The sequence below is a fragment of the Aotus nancymaae genome, unplaced genomic scaffold, assembly GCF_030222135.1.
Source record: "Aotus nancymaae isolate 86718 unplaced genomic scaffold, 86718_ANA_hifiasm-v0.15.2.pri h1tg000029l, whole genome shotgun sequence".
In the NCBI taxonomy this organism is placed as follows: Eukaryota; Metazoa; Chordata; class Mammalia; order Primates; family Aotidae; genus Aotus; species Aotus nancymaae.
Genome location: NW_026988442.1, coordinates 33,577,869 through 33,594,400, shown reverse-complemented (window position 1 = coordinate 33,594,400; position 16,532 = coordinate 33,577,869). Strand labels below are relative to the sequence as shown.

The following is a 16,532-nucleotide window of genomic DNA, read 5'->3' as shown; positions in this document are numbered from 1 at the left end:
ATAGCATAGAGAAAAACATGAAGACTTAAAACTCATTAGTGGGTGTTTGTTTTTTTTTTAATCTTATAACAGATTATGTCACCTTTTAACTGTCCACTCCTCCATTTAGAAGATGTTACCTATGCTTATGTTACACAAGTTTACACTTCAATTATAAGAGTTCGGAGCTAGATATTCTGAAAGTAAAGTAGCTACATGTTGTGCAAATGTAAGACTGTTTAAACTGACATTTTAAATGCAAGGCGATTTTAACCTACGCAGTGCATGAAGCAGTGTCTCTACATTTTGGTTTGTGCTATTCACTCATGGATTCATTAAGGACCTGCCACGTTCCGGGACTCAGGAATCCAGGTGAACAACCAGCCATGGTCCCCAACTTCAGAATCTGCTTTTCTTTTTTCTTTTTTTTTTGAGACAGAGTCTCACAGTGTCATCCAGGCTGGAGTGCAGTGGCACAGCCTCTGCTCACTGCAACCTCTGCCTCCCAGGTTCAAGCAATTCTCCTGTCTCAGCCTCCATAGTGGCTGGGATTACAGGCACCAGCCACCACACGTGGCTGATTTTTCTATTTTTAGTAGAGATGGCGTTTCACCATGTTGGTCAGGCTTAGAGCATAAACTCCTGACCTCGTGATCTGCCCACCTCAGCCTCCCAAAGTGCTGAGTTACAGGCCTGAGCCACCACACCCGGCTGGCCAGAATTTGCTTTTCTAAGTAGCTAATAGGTTATGAAAAGGCTCTGCAGCAATTATTTTATTTAATATTCAAGACATCCCTGTGATTCAAGAACCATAATTATTGACATTGTTTAACTGAGAAAACAGAAACTAGGAGAGGTTAAGTAACATGTCAGTAACATGTTAAGTAACAGTGTATCCGTGGTAAAGAAAGATCTGTCTGTCCACCACCTCCCAGTGTTTCATGCTCTAAGTCACCAGGTTATATCCTTTACAGCCTTAAAATGTGGTTATTAAGAGGCCAGAATCTTAGAGAAATCATGAAATCTCACTTGCACTCAGTTTCCCCATCAGTAAAGACAGGGATCAAAGAAGTTAATATCAAATCTCTCTCTACTCTGAATGTCTATTTATGCTGGTTCCTTTTTTTTCTTTTCTAGGATTTCAAAACTTGAACTGACGTTATTCTTTCAATATGTTCTCCCTTAAATTTAATATAATTTTCACTTGCATGCCTCGCTAGATCAGAGAATCGTAAGAAACATTTTTTAATAACCTTTATAGTCTCCCTATTAGTCTTTCTCCAGCTAATATGCCAGTGCCCTTCTCAGTCTAAATCTTTGGAAGATAAAAGGAGAAACTGGTATTTCTAACTTTGTATTCATAACGCCTATTTAAATCAAGATCAAATTCCCTAGAATGACCTTAACTAGCAGAAACTTGACCCATTCTTGAGTTAATATCAGAGCAATTAGTCTAACAAAAGGTCTTTTCTTTATCTTTATAATATTCAACTTCATCTGTGTCTGAAAACTAAGCTTCAAAATTTAATGCCAAGAAAATGTCCGATCTCCTTCACACACACTTGATCCGGTGTCTGTCTCTCTAAAATGAATTTAACTTCAGAAATTGATTTCTGTATGATAAAGAATTTTTTCAGTCCTATGTGTAAAATTGTTGGTCTCATTAAGAGGCACCCCAGCAGCTCAGGAAACGTACTTTTTTCTAAATTTTTTTTTTTTGAGACAGAGTCTTGTTCCGCTCTGTTGCCCAGATTGGAGTGCAATGGCACGCTCACTGCTATCTCCACCCTGGGTTCAAGCGATTCTTCCTCCTCAGCCTCCCAAGTAGCTGGGATTACAGGCACCCACCATCATGCCTGGCCAATCTTTATATTTTGGTAGAGACAGGGTTTCACTATGTTGGCCAGGTTGGTCTTGAACTCCTGACCTCAGGTGATCTGCCTGCCTCAGCCTCCCAAAGTGCTGGGATTACAGGCGTGAGCTACCATGCCCGGCCACTTCTTTTAAATCTTTAATAAATCTCAAAACATCTGCTGGTCAGCATAACTTCTATAATTCTATCTATTATACACATATTCCCAGAAATGTATAGCTGCCCAATGAAACTGACAGTTATAAGAAAAAATTAAAATCAAATTGTCTCCCTCAGTCAGTAGGCTTGAAGGCCAAATGCCCTGTTCAGGACTGAAGTGGAATCAACCCCACAGACAACAGCATCTCTCTTCCCTTTGGCTACAGTGAGCTACAACCAGCATTCCCTTTTTATGGTGGGATAAACAGGTACTCAGGAAGAGCTGTTATTAGGCCTCTGAAGCCAGAAAAGCTAAAGTAACATTTCTTTAAGGCATAGAAATCTTGCCTACTGTTTGGAGCTTCTTTCTCCCAGCAAAAAACATGGTTGATGCTGACCTTTCACCCAGTGCAAATTCAATGTAATGAACCAGTTAAGGTATTTTATATATTATTTTTCAGTGCATGAATCTACTGAGGAGACTGGGGCATTTTAACAACATAATAAATAAAATATGATCCACCAAATTTCCATTTTATGAAAATTAAACTAAAGAGCCATTTTAGGTTGGGTGTGGTGGCTCATGCCTGTAATCCCACCACTTTGGGAGGCCAAAGGAGGATCACAAGGTCAGGAGTTCAAGACCAGTCCGGCCAACATGGTGAAACCCCATCTCTAATAAAAATACAAAAATTAGCTGGGCGTGGTGATGTGTGTCTGTAATCCCAGCTACTCGTGAGGCTGAGGCAGGAGAATCACTTGAACCGGGGAGGTGGAGGTTGCAAGGAGCTGAGATTGCACCACTACATCCAGCCTGGGCGATAAAGCAAGACTCTGTCTCAAAAAAATAAATAAATAAAATAAAAAAGCCATTTTACATTTTAGTTTTGAGAACACTGGGTAAAATAAAGGGAGAACCATGGGCCAAAAAATCAAGCGACATTCTTGCAAAAGGTCTTGAATCCCTCTTTAGAAGTTTGGTCTAACGTTGCAGATTTGCAATTATGCATCAGGTTGCTGGAGACTGAGTTTTGCAGGAACAGATACCGAGAAGGAGACCTGCAGGTGGGGTGTTCACTGGGAAGGGCTCTCAGGATCAGCACCTTGGAGGGAGTCAAGGGCGGGCAGGGGTCAGCTGTGATGCACTCTCAGCAAAGACTTCCAAAGATCCTCCACCTCACCTAGGAACTTGAATGCTCTCAGAGTTATCCCAAAAGTCACTGAGTATGGGTTCTCCACAAGAAAAGGGCTTGACTTGGAAGAGAACTTTCCCAGTCCCCGAGGCGGATCGGTTGTTGCATCCATGGAGCGAGCTGAGGGCTCGAGAACCTGCTAAGGCCATCAGACCTATCGATCGGAAGTCAGTCCACCAGATTTGCTCTGGGCAGGTGGTACTGAGTCTAAGCACTGCAGTGAAGGAGTTAGTAGAAAACAGTCTGGATGCTGGTGCCACTAATATTGATCTAAAGCTTAAGGACTATGGAGTGGATCTCATTGAAGTTTCAGACAATGGATGTGGGGTAGAAAAAGAAAACTTCGAAGGCTTAACTCTGAAACATTACACATCGAAGATTCAGGACTTTGCTGACCTAACTCAGGTCGAAACTTTTGGCTTTCGGGGGGAAGCTCTGAGCTCACTTTGTGCACTGAGGTGATGCAATATTTTTATCCATTCACTTGACCCTTAAAAAAAACCTCTCTGAAAAGTAATTAGAATCATTACTGTTTACAGTTCTGTGTCTCAGTGTCTCAGCTTCTAACTTCTGAATTCTGTTTTGTCTCACTGCCGATCTAAGTCATAATACTTCTGAAATGTCAGCAATAAATCAATGAAATGAAAAAAAAAAAAAAAAAAAGAAAAGGGCTTGACTTTAGGCAAAAAAAAAAAAAAGGCGTAGAACATTCAGCACCTTCTCAGAAGGTCCACTGAATATTAAGAATACAACAATAAAGCTAAGAGCTGGGAGGAATTATTTAATTCATTCACACATTCATTCATTCAACAGATAGTTATTGAACATTTAGTATGTGGGGAAAAAGCAAGAAGCAAGACAAGCTGTGCCCCTGTGAATAGGGCAGCACTGTCCAACAGAATACTCTGCAATTATAGAAGTATTTTATTTTATTTTTAATTTTTATTTTGAGACCGGGTCTCACTCTGTCACCCAGGCTAGAGTGCAGTGGCATGATCACGGTTCACTGCAGCCTCCAACTCCTGGGCCTAAATGATCCTCCCACCTCAGCCTCCTGACTAGTTAGGACTACAGGTGCCAGCCACCATGCTCATCTAAGTTTTTTAATTTTTGTAGAGATGGGGTCTCCTTATGTTGCCCAGGTTGGTCTCAAACTCCTGACCTCAAGCAATCCTCCCACCTCAGCATCCTGAGCAGTTAGGACTAAGGTGCCAACCACCACACCCAACTAAGTTTTTTAATCTTTGTAGAGATGGGGGTTTCTTTATGTTGCCTAGGTTTGTCTCAAACTCCTGGCCTCAAGTGATCCTCTCACCTTAGCCTCCCAAAGTGCTGGGGTGACAGGCCTGAGCCACTGCACTCAGCCTGGAAATATTTTATATCTGTGTTGTTCAATATGGTAGCCACTGGTAATTATGTGTGTGACTATGTGGCTAGTATGACTAAGGATTGGGTTTTTAAATTTTTATTTAATTTTAATTAAATTTACATGTTCACAGGTAGCAAGTGGCTACCCCCACCATTTAGATGGGGATGTGTCAGAAAAAGCATCTCAAATCAATGACATCCCAGCCTGGATTTTCAGGATGAGCAGGAATTAGAGAAACTAAGAATAAGTGGAAAAACTTGCTAGTCCATGGGAAGACCATATATAAGGACAGTGACAAAGGAAAGGGCCTGTGGCTACTAGATGAACTAAAGGAGGTATGTTGGGCTCAGGCACTCGTTTGGGGGAATACGGTGTGACACAGCAAGTGAACTCATCAGGCTCTGGATCACACAGTGTCCTGAGTACATTTCAGATATTCATGTGCAAGGGGAAGGCACTGGAAAGTTGTAAGAAAGGTAGGCTAGGATTAGGTTTAGTTTTTAGGTGGTCAATTTGCCATAAAGAGAACAGATTTGGGGAGGATTGAGCCAAGGAGCAGAGGGACAAGAACATCCTTTTTTTTGAGACCGAGTCTCGCTCTGTCACCCAGGCTGGAGTGCAGCAGCAGGATCTCGGCTCTCTGCAACTTCCGCCTCCTGGGTTCAAGCAATTCTCCTGCCTCAGCCTTTTAAGTAACTGGGATTACAGGCGCATGCCACCACGCCCGGGGAATTTTTTGTATTTTCGCAGAGACAGGGTTTCACCATGTTAGCCAGGCTGATCTTGAACTCCTGACCTCAAGTGATCCATCCTCCTCAGCCTTCCAAAGTGCTAGGATTACAGGTGTGAGCCACCACACCTGGCCAAGAACATCCCTTAAAAGGTTATTTTGTTTCCTCTTCTCGTAAAACACTAAAACACACACATACACACACACACACACACACACACACACACACACACAGAGCCAAACATACCCTTACAAGCACTTTTCATCAGAGTATACCCGGTACAACTTCTTTGAAGAAAATTTCATTTTATTCCTCAAAAGTGTAAATGTACACAACTTTGTAAGAATAACTTCCTTTTTAGACTTATCTTAGAAATACAGTATCAAGTATGCATGAGTGTATACCCAAGGATGTTACTACCTCATTATTTAAATAGCAAAAACTGGAAACTACCTTAAAATGTCCATTGTTGGTGGACTGCATTCAAGAAATTGTGACATAGAAAAAAATGAATATTGGGCATTCATAAAAATTTTTGAAAAGTGTTTCAACATAAGTTAAAAGAAAAGGGACAAAGTATATAACAGGATTGTATAACGTGAACCCATGTGTGTAAAACAAACTATACATATACACACAAGTAATGCTTGCCTCTAATAAACGTCTTTGTATAAATATACGAGAATCTACTAGGAGTGACTAACCCCAGGAAGTGAGACCACTCTGGGGTTGGAAAGAATATTCTCTTCATTCTATCCTTTTTTGCATTGTTTTATTTCTCTACCATATGTATGTAATATAAAATACTAGTTAATTTAAAATAATTTATATATATGACATATATACATGATATCCTTTGTTGTATACAGAGTGGGTCCATCTTCTTTCTTTCCCTCCCTTTGTCGTTCTTTTTCTCTTTCTTTTTCTTTCTCTCTTTCCGTCTTTCTTTCTTTGACAGTCTTTGCAATTCTTTGCCAGAAATTGAACTCTGCTTTTTGTAAGATCAGATCATTCTTGAGATCTAAAGTAAATAATACATTCTAAAAGTCATCAGCTGCTGTATGGGATCTGATACAAGTTATGGCAATTTTGGAGAAAAATCCCAAGTTTTCTCTGCTATTTTCGACTCAAGAAGCCAATGGTGGGATGCTGGGGAGACCCACTTGGAACTGAATAGAATGTTCTGTGTACTTGAGATGCTCTTCACATCCACAGTCACACTTCCTGCACAGAGGTGGACAGCTGGTGAGGGAAGTAGAGCAGGCATTTCTGTCTCCATCTTCTGCAGTGGAAGCCGACGTGTGAGCAGTTCAGTGACATGGTCTGCTCACGGCAGAAGGCCGGCAGTAGGACAGGGGTGAAAACTGGGCCCTTCTCACTCTGGCCAGGTTTCTCTCTTCTACCAGTTTGGCCTGCCCTGGGGACTGCAGCTGTGATCATTGCAAAAAGGCTACAATCAAGAATCACACAATAGACTTCCACAAACCTTTTGGAATTTCTTGACGTGTATGAATATGTGTATGCATTCTATGCTGGGGTGACTTGCCTCTTTCATAATTAACATGCAAGATGTTATTTCAAGTTTTTATTTATTCACTTAAATATTTATTGACCACCTACTGTGTACTCAGATACTCTTCTAGCCACTAAGAATTCAGCCATGAACAAAACAGAAAAAGACCTTGCCCGCTCAGTGCTTACTGTTATGTAGAAGAAACAAGCAACGAAGAAATGAATAATTTAAGAAATAATTACAGTTGTGAGGCACGATCCTGTATGCAATTAAAAGAGAGTGAGGCAGAGAATACCTAAAGGAGACCACCTGAGATTGGATGGTCAAACAGTTCTCTGTGCAGGGGGCTTTTGACCTGACAATGCGGTAAGAACCTGCATGGAAGAAAGTTCCAGACAAAGGCAAGCATGAGATGGCAAAGACACGAACGGAAAAGACTTCATCATTTGAAGAATGAAAAGGAGCTGCTGTTGCCAGAACTTAGAGAGAAAGGAAAAGAGAGACTCAAGATACCAGATACCCAGGAACAACATAAATGTAACATTCAGAAAGTATATCTAGCTCTCAGTACAAAGATTCACATCACCCCCTACCCTCCCACTCCTGCCACAAAGCTAGACACACTTGAAGCATTTTACAAGACTGATCGGAATACAGACTGGGTTAGTCAATATGTATTTATTTCATTAAATTTAAAATAAATATATATATATATATACACACACACACACGTATATATGTATCATTTCACTTAACATACATTTATCAAAAGTGCAAATCCATAATTTAATTTTGAGTAAAAATGAGTAGAATAACAGTTAACATGTGATTTATCCTATATTCTAGGTAAAAGATTTCCATACAGCCATTTCTCAAGAAGGTGTGCTTTAAGAAAGTAAATTATGAGGCATATGTTTCTAAATGCTCACTAAATAACTACTTTTTGAGTTGAGTGAATGTTACTCTTGAAAGAAAAACACTGGGCCAGGTGCAGTGGCTCACACCTGTAATCCCAGCACTTTGGGAGGCCAAGGCGGGCAGATCACAAGGTCAGAAGTTCGAGACCAGCCTGGCCAACATGGTGAAACCCCATGTCTTGAAAATACAAAAATTACCCAGGCGTGGTGACGGGCGCCTGTAATCCCAGCTACTTGGGAGGCTGAGGCAGGAGAATTGCTTGAACCCAGAAGGCAGAGGTTGCAGTGAGCCAAGATCACGCCTCTGCACTCCAGCCTAGATGACAGAGCAAAACTCTGTCTCAAAAAAAAAAAAAGAAAAAATTCTAATTATAAAATGCCCTAAAACTCAGCCTCAAGTTAAGGAAATCTATGCACAAATGAGTCCATTTCTCACCTAGTAGAGTGGCAAAATGAGAAGAAATGGGCTATCTTGTACATTGCTAGAGAACATCCTCCAAAGCAACTTTCATGAAATTCTACATGTGAATATAGAACCATAAGTCCCACTTCTAATAATTGGAACTGTAAGTCCCATTTCCAAGAATGTATTCACCTCCAGGCTCTCCACTGGATGTGATGAGGGGTGGTCAGTAGCACTGTTTGTAATCAAGGAAAAAAAAATGGATTTATCCCAATGTTCCGCAAAGGAGATACACCTTGAATTCAAACCCATGCTCTGCCACGTATGGTTGTGTGAAGTGGCCAACAACTTAACCTCTTAGTATCTCAGTTTCATAATTTATAAAATGAGCATAAAATAACACCTACTTATGCACATATTTAACAAATAAAAGGAAGGAAAGAAGAATAAATAAATAATCAAATAAAATATATTCCCCATACAGGAGAATCCTATCAAAATATTCAAAACTATGATACATCACTAAATAAGAAATCCATGGCTCAGAAGACTATATAAGTATATATTGCATGCAAATGCACATACAGACACACATGCACACGTACACACAAACACACACACAAAACTACTTATATAGAGACTATTCTGGAAGAAACTATTCACAGTGGTTGCTTCTGAAAAAGGGAAGTAGATGATTCTAGGAAATGGAGGTGAAAGAAAACTCGAGTCTTCAGTGTATAAACTTTGTACCCTCGAACTTTGTACCAAATGTACATATTACCTACTCCAAAAGAAATCAAATAAAATTTAATTTTAATGGAGTAAATCCAAGCCTTTGATATTAATTGCTGTATTTCCTGATGATGAATTTGCAGGTTATATATAAACAACTATGAGAAATTCTAAAATGTTCTACCATTCAGAATAGAATCTACTGCAAAATCAGATGGGATATAGGGATAGTTTTCTATTTGTCTTCTTACATCCGAATATACCATTCCATTCTTCTGACATGAAGTAAAACCACTCATCCATTCAATCAACAAATATTGAGAATTTACTAAGGACTAAAACCTGGGGATACAGCAGTGAACAAGATAGCCAAAGTCTCTGGCCTCAGAGATCTTACTCTAAGATGTAAATAATTTATAAAATGGGCATAAAATAACACCTACTTCATGTACATATTTAATAATGGATGGATGGAAGGAAGGAAGAAAGGAAGGAAGGGAGGAAGGGAAGGAGGGAAGGAGGGAGGGAGGAAGGGAATAAGGGAGACAGACAGATGCAAACAATATATGTAAGATAAAACTTATATCTCTAGAGTAAGTTCTATGAAGCCAGAGACTTTGGCTATCTTGTTCATTCCCTCTCTTGGAGAAGAAAAACAAACGAAAAAAAATGTATATAGAAACAGAGAGAGATGAGAAATGAATGGCACAAAAAAAATTAAGTTCTAGGCCGGGCGCGGTGGCTCAAGCCTGTAATCCCAGCACTTTGGGAGGCCGAGGCGGGTGGATCACGAGGTCAAGAGATCGAGACCATCCTGGTCAATATGGTGAAACCCCGTCTCTACTAATACAAAAAATTAGCTGGGCATGGTGGTGCATGCCTGTAATCCCAGCTACTCAGGAGGCTGAGGCAGGAGAATTGCCTGAACCCAGGAGGCGGAGGTTGCGGTGAGCCGAGATCGCACCATTGCACTCCAGCCTGTGTAACGAGCGAAACTCCGTCTCAAAAAAAAAAAAAAAAAAAATTCAGTTCTATACATGGATTTAAATTAGGTGATGTTCTAGACGGATGTGAGGAGTCAACTTTAAATGTAGTGGTTAAGGCAACCCGCTCTGAGGCAGGAATATGGATGCCAACAGACAGCTAAACAGGAGAAAATCAGACGTAAGAACAGCCAGTTAATGGATAAGATGGATTCAAACCAGTGAAGACATCTCCAAGAGGACAAAGTCTCTGGAAAATGTTCCTATTGAATCTCACTTTAAACCACATTGAATTAATGGATGCTGAAGACTAGACTAGGTGCATGATAACGTCTAGATTTTATGCCACTGCTGGTGGAATGTAACCCAGACTCAAAAAGTGGCTCTTTCACAGATTAGCCAAAATATCTGTACTTTGGTGGAAAGAAACCTGGAAACCAAGAAATTAATATAAAGAGTTGATTTTGCTAGGAGATGCAAAGAAGTATGATTTCTTAAAAGTTGGAAAATAAATTTCTTTTTATTGAATTAATGTATGGTGTTAAGATAACAAACTGAATTCTAAGAGTTTAATTGCTCTTCTAAACATTGAAACTTGTATTAAATAAATGCATTGAACTCAATACCAGCATTTCAACTAATTTGAGTTAGTCCATTCATGAGACTCACTAGTTTCTCTTTCTGCTAATCACAGCAGTATCCATTGTACATATGACTGAAGGGAAGAAAAAATAAGGGCTTGGGCAAAATTGAAATAAGGTTGTACAGATTTTGGGGGGTGAGAGGTAACATACACATGGTGACATCAGAGGAAAGTTTTGTAAGAGGATGGTATTGGGTACATAGGAGTTTTTCCCTAAGCACCTAATTTTTAAGTCGTTTATATAAAATGATGCCATATGGCAGCCATAAGTAAAGAAATTTAAGAAAACCCACTTTGAAAAATAAGTGCAATGGTCTGCAGTTTCCCAGCTTCAGTCTCGCATCCTTTGGATTTGCGCTGCACCTGTGTACCATCACCTACCTCCAAAATGTTTGCCACTGAATGGTAGTATAATACCTGCACTGTAAGTTAACATTAATTGAGTTACTTTACTCTTTTAAATAAATAAGCTTTATTTAAAGAGGAAGCACACACTCTTATCTGAAATTGGTAACCAGTATCACTTGAAAGAAAAAATAAAATGTAACATAATATAAAAGTAATTAATACAATGAAATATGATGCTGTCACCCTGAACCTCCACACCTAAGTGAGGATGGTCCTTTCTAGAAAAGACCTAGCAGTCACCAACTCTGAGATATGTTGAACAATAAATAATACTTTTTCTCATTTTATGATTGAATGTTTACTACCCTAAAATTATCTCTCCAGACATATAAATCTCACATTTGAACAGCACTGTTAGAGTTAACAGACAAAAATACTGTGGCCAGACTTTTAATCAAAGATCTGCCATTTTGGCTAATATATTCAAGTCTGTATGTTCTAAGATACGATTTCATTGGTGGCTCCTAAATAAACCCAATATTACAAAAATATATTGTGGAGGTCAACAGCAAGAAGAAGACAGAACGCAACCTTATTTTTTTATTATCAAAAACATGACTCTTCTGCTGGAATATGACTGAATTAATCTACCAGGCTGTGGTTCTTACAGACAATAAACTAAAAATATCATTTCAACCTCTTACCAATAAAAAATAAAAATCAATAGTATGACTCACTGAGTTCCTCTTATGAGTCAGGCACAGGATTAAGAGCCTGGTATACTCATCTTTCGTATATTATCCTTATTTTTTGTATATAAGTAAGGTAAAGATCAGAAAGAATAAGCAATTTTCCCTAAGGCCACAGAGCCAATAAGTGGCCAACTTGAGATCCAAACTAAAGTGAGAGCCTCAAACTTAAGCTATTCTCACTGCAAAAAAAAAAAAAAAAAAAAAAAAAAAAGCACCAAATAAATTTTCTGTTTGTGTGTGTAGAATGAGACAGTATCCCAGCAAGATTTCTAGTAGTTATAAACATTATTTTAAAATATATATATATATATTTTTTATTGTACTTTAGGTTCTGGTGTATACGTGCAGATCATGCAGGATTGTTGCATAGGTACATACATGGCAAGGTGGTTTGCTGCCTTCCTCCCCCCATCACCTATACCTGGTATTTCTCCCCATGTTATCCCTCCCCACTCTCCCCACACCCCCATCCCTCCCCTAGTCCCCCACAACTGACGGCAGTGTGTAATGCTCCCCACCCCCGTGTCCACATGTTCTAATTGTTCAATACCCACCTATGAGTGATACCATGCGGTGTGTGATTTTCTGTTCTTGTGTCAGTTTGCTGAGAATGATGGTTTCCAGATTCATCCATGTCCCTATGAAGGACATGAACTCATCATTTCTTATGGTTGCATAGTATTCCATGGTGTATATGTGCCACATTTTCTTTATCAAATCTATTGTTGACGGACATTTGGGTTGGTTCCAGGTCTTTGCTATTGTAAACAGTGCCACAATGAACATACATGTGCCTGTGTCTTTATAATAGAACGATTTATAGTCCTTTGGATATATACCCAGTAAAGGGATTGCTGGGTCAAATGGAATTTCTATTTCTAGGTCCTTGAGGAAGCGCCACACTGTCTTCCACAATGGTTGAACCAGTTCACACTCCCACCAACAGTGTAAAAGTGTTCCTATTTCTCCACATCCTGTCCAGCATCTGTTGTCTCCTGATTTTTTAATGATCGCCATTCTAACTGGCATGAGATGGTATCTCAATGTGGTTTTGATTTGCATTTCTCTAATGACCAGTGATGACGAGCATTTTTTCATGTTTCTTGGCCTCATATATGTCTTCTTTTGAAAAGTGTCTGTTCATATCCTTCACCCACTTTTGAATGGGTTTGTTTTCTTCTTGTAAATCTGTTTTAGTTCTTTGTAGATTCTGGATATTAGCTCTTTGTCAGATGGGTAGATTGCAAAAATTTTTTCCCATTCTGTTGGTGGCCAGTTTGCTCTAATGATTGTTTCGTTTGCTGTACAGAAGCTCTGGAGTTTAATTATATCTCATTTGTCTATTTTGGCTTTTGTTGCCAATGCTTTTGGTGTTTTAGTCATGAAGTCCTTGCCTATGCCTATGTCCTGAATGGCTTTGCCCAGGTTTTCTTCTAGGGTTTTTATGGTGTTAGATCTTACGTTTAAGTCGTTAATCCATCTGGGGTTAATTTTAGTGTAAGGTGTCAGGAAGGAGTCTGTTTTCTGTTTTCTGCACATTGCTAGCCAGTTTTCCCAACACCATTGATTAAACAGGGAATCCTTTCCCCATTGCTTGTTTTTGTATATTGAAGTTTTTTAAAAGCCAATCCCCAAATGTTACATACTGTATGGTTCTTTTACATTATATCCTTTTTAAAAATTCTAAGACAGTCTCATCTTGCTCTGTCCCTCAGGCTGGAGTATTGTAGTATGGTCATGTCTCACTGCAGCCTCAAACTCCCAGGTTCAAGTGATCCTCCCACCTCAGTTTCTCAAATAGCTAGGACTACAGGCATGCACCACCATGCCTAGCTAATTTTCTATTTTTGTCTTTTGTAGAGGCAGAGTCTCACTATGATGCCTAAGACTGGTTGCCTAAGAGTCTCACTATGTTGCCTAAGACGCTCCTGCCTTGGCCTCCCAAAGTCCTGGGATGACAGGAATGAGCTACCGAGCCTGGACTAAATTCCATTTACATAATATTCTTGAAGTGGCAAAATGGTAGAAATGGAAAACAGATTAGTGATTGTCAGGGGATTAGGGGGATGGGAAACAGGGTCAGGAGAGGCAGCTGTATAAGAAGGCTATGAAGGATCCTCCAGGGGATGAAATGTTTGAAATATTCTGTATCTTAACTATATCATTGTCAATATCTTGGTTGTTATATTGTCCTACAAATTTGAAAGATGTTACCATTGGGAGGAAACTGAGTGAAGGGCATGGAGTATCTCTCCATATTATTTATTACAACTGCATTTGAACATAACAATTATCTAAAAATAAAAATTCAATTAAAAAAAATGAAATGTTGATCTTAATATTTAACAAAGCATAGCAGGTGGGAAGTGGAAGAGGCTGGGGAGGGAGGTCCAGACTTCTGTGAGAATCTCATACAAGCTACAAGCATTGTCTCAGAAAAGTCACCTACATCCTCTCATTAGAACCTCGTTAACAACTCAGTTTAAGAACACAAAACACACAGTTAAGGTCTTTGTTCTCTGGGCTCCAGGATATAAACAGAGGATGAGAACACAAGTAAAATGAAGACAGCCTCCACAACTGCTCTGCAAAAACCAGCTTCCAAATACTTATCCAAAATTTAGCCATCTGCATTCTAGAAAGAAGCTATTTTAATTTAAACATACACATATATCATGTGGCATTTCTAAACTCACAATTTTATTTTGAATTTCACAGGGGGGTTTGCAGGAGGGAGGCATCGTAATCTCTTTATGGCTTATAATCTCCAAAAGTTTGATTTCCACCCCACTAGGATCAAATTCCTCAAATTTGCCCTTCCTCATTCCACAATAGAACAGAGAAATATCCGCAGGTATCTTTTCACTTCAATATTTGACCTGTAATGCAGATTAATTCCTCTTTAACTATAGTGAATACATTAATCTCTTGTTAATAATACAAATCCAAAATTAAATTGTTAACTCCTTGAGGATGGTGATTGTATCTGCCTTATTTAAGGCGGTTTATATTAAGCTTAACACTAATAGGTACTCAAGAAATACTTAACGAATGATAAAATAAATGAAAGAAAATATATTCCCAGGAAAACTAAGTTCTTAAAATACCAAAGATAAAAATTCCCTACAAAAATTGCAAAGCTGCTTTATAAATAAATATTTCTAGTCTTCTAATAAATATGATTTTAAAAATACATTGGCAGATGTGGGGGAAATCATATCACTAATTTGGTTTATGTCTTTACACAAAGTCACTAAATTGGCCACTCTTTGCTTAAATTAGTTTTGAAGATGATGTAAAAGCTGACTTTATGCACAATTAATCATATCATCCACATGGACAATCAAATGAAGATGACTGAAATACCAGCTGGAAAGCCTTTCTGACATAGAAACCACGTCAGTGAAGCTGATTCAAATGGAGCCAAGATAATCGAGTTGTCCTGACTGATGCACGTATAAATACACAGTCTATCTGGCCATAAATTTTCCTACTAGTAAAGTTATCCCAAAGCCTCTCGTTCTTAAAGAGTAACGGAACTTCACATATCTTCCTGAATGGTTGCATGAGTTTATATGTGTATATGTGCATCTGCATACATATGCTTACATAACAATAGCATATGATGAGGGCAGGCACGGTGGCTCACATCCGTAATCCCAGCACTTTGGGAGGCCAAGACGGGTGGGTCACCTAAGGTCAAGAGTTCAAGACCAGCCTGGTCAACATGGTGAAACTCCAACTTTACTAAAAATACAAAAATTAGCAAAGTGTGGTAGGTGTGGTGACATGCACCTGTAGTCCCAGCTACTCAGCAGGCTGAGGTAGGAGAACTGCTTGAACCTGGGAGACGGAGGCTGCAGTGAGCAGAGGTCACTTCAGGGCATTTCAGCCTGGGCAGCACAGCAAGACTCCATCTCAAAAGGAAAAAGGAATAGTATATGATGAGTTTATTCTATTTGTATAATTTTCATATTATGACTATGACTTTGTCATGGTACCATAAAAAAATGCATGGATTCCTGAACATCTAAATCTAAAAATCTCAAATGAAACATTAAAGCCTTTCTGGCATACCGGATCAGATGAAACTGTAAAATGAAAGCATTAGAAAATATTTATTTTTTAAATCTGGACAGGAGCTGACCAATTTTTAAAATGTCTTCTCTGCCACAAAAGAAAATGGTCCCCAACTAAACAAAAATACCTCTAGTTCAGTGAATTCACTCAAATTAAAGATATATGAAGATGTATTTCTTCTTATTTCATATCTGCCATTTGTGTATAATCATGGAAAATCTTACAAAAGGCGAAATCTTCTAAATTCCTTCTGTATCAACTATCAATGCCAAGCAACATTTGGTACTTGTAAATTATTTCATGGATATTAAGTTTGTTTTCCTAACTAAAAAACAAGTTCTTTGAGGATAAGAACAATTGCTGTACAAACAGTGAAAATAATAACTAGCTAAGTGTCATTGTCTGTAACCACACTGCAAGCAGGAGTGAGAGACCTAATCATCATTAATTGCATTTCTACTGTGTCAAGCATCGTGTTAAGCTCTTTATGGTCATCATCTATTAGGTGAGCAGTGAGTCTCCATTTCTTTACAGAAGACAAAGGCTTATAAATATTAAATAACTCACCGGAAGTCACATAACAAGTCACTGAGTTGGGATTTTAAGAGTCACACGTCAGAGCCTAGTCTCTTAAGCTACTACACAGTGATGAGGCCATTAATCTATTTCACAAATCTTCATCAAGTGCACACTCTGCACTGGACCTGTTCTAGGCACCAGGGGACAGCTATGATGAAAGGAGAGAGAAGATCGGGAGTGGTGGATCACACCTGTAATCCTAGCACTTTGAGAGGCTGAGATGGGCGGATCACGAGGTCAGGAATTCGAAACCACCCTGGCCAATATGGTGAAACCCTGTCTTTACTAAAAATACAAAA

The 16,532-nt window shown here is 39.0% G+C and overlaps 1 protein-coding gene across 2 annotated transcripts in view; it reads right to left on the bottom strand.

Annotated features, from left to right (window-relative positions):
• DOK5 (docking protein 5) overlaps positions 1-16,532 on the bottom strand; it is a 169,053-nt gene that overhangs the window by 146,890 nt on the left and 5,631 nt on the right. The window contains exon 2 of one of the 2 annotated variants that reach the window (XM_012467492.1): positions 2,923-3,093. The exons of the other annotated variant lie outside the window; for it this stretch is intronic. Coding sequence (XP_012322915.1) covers positions 2,923-3,093 — 171 coding nt within the window. Of the gene's footprint in view, positions 1-2,922; positions 3,094-16,532 lie in introns of those variants that run through there. 2 annotated transcript variants of the gene reach the window in all.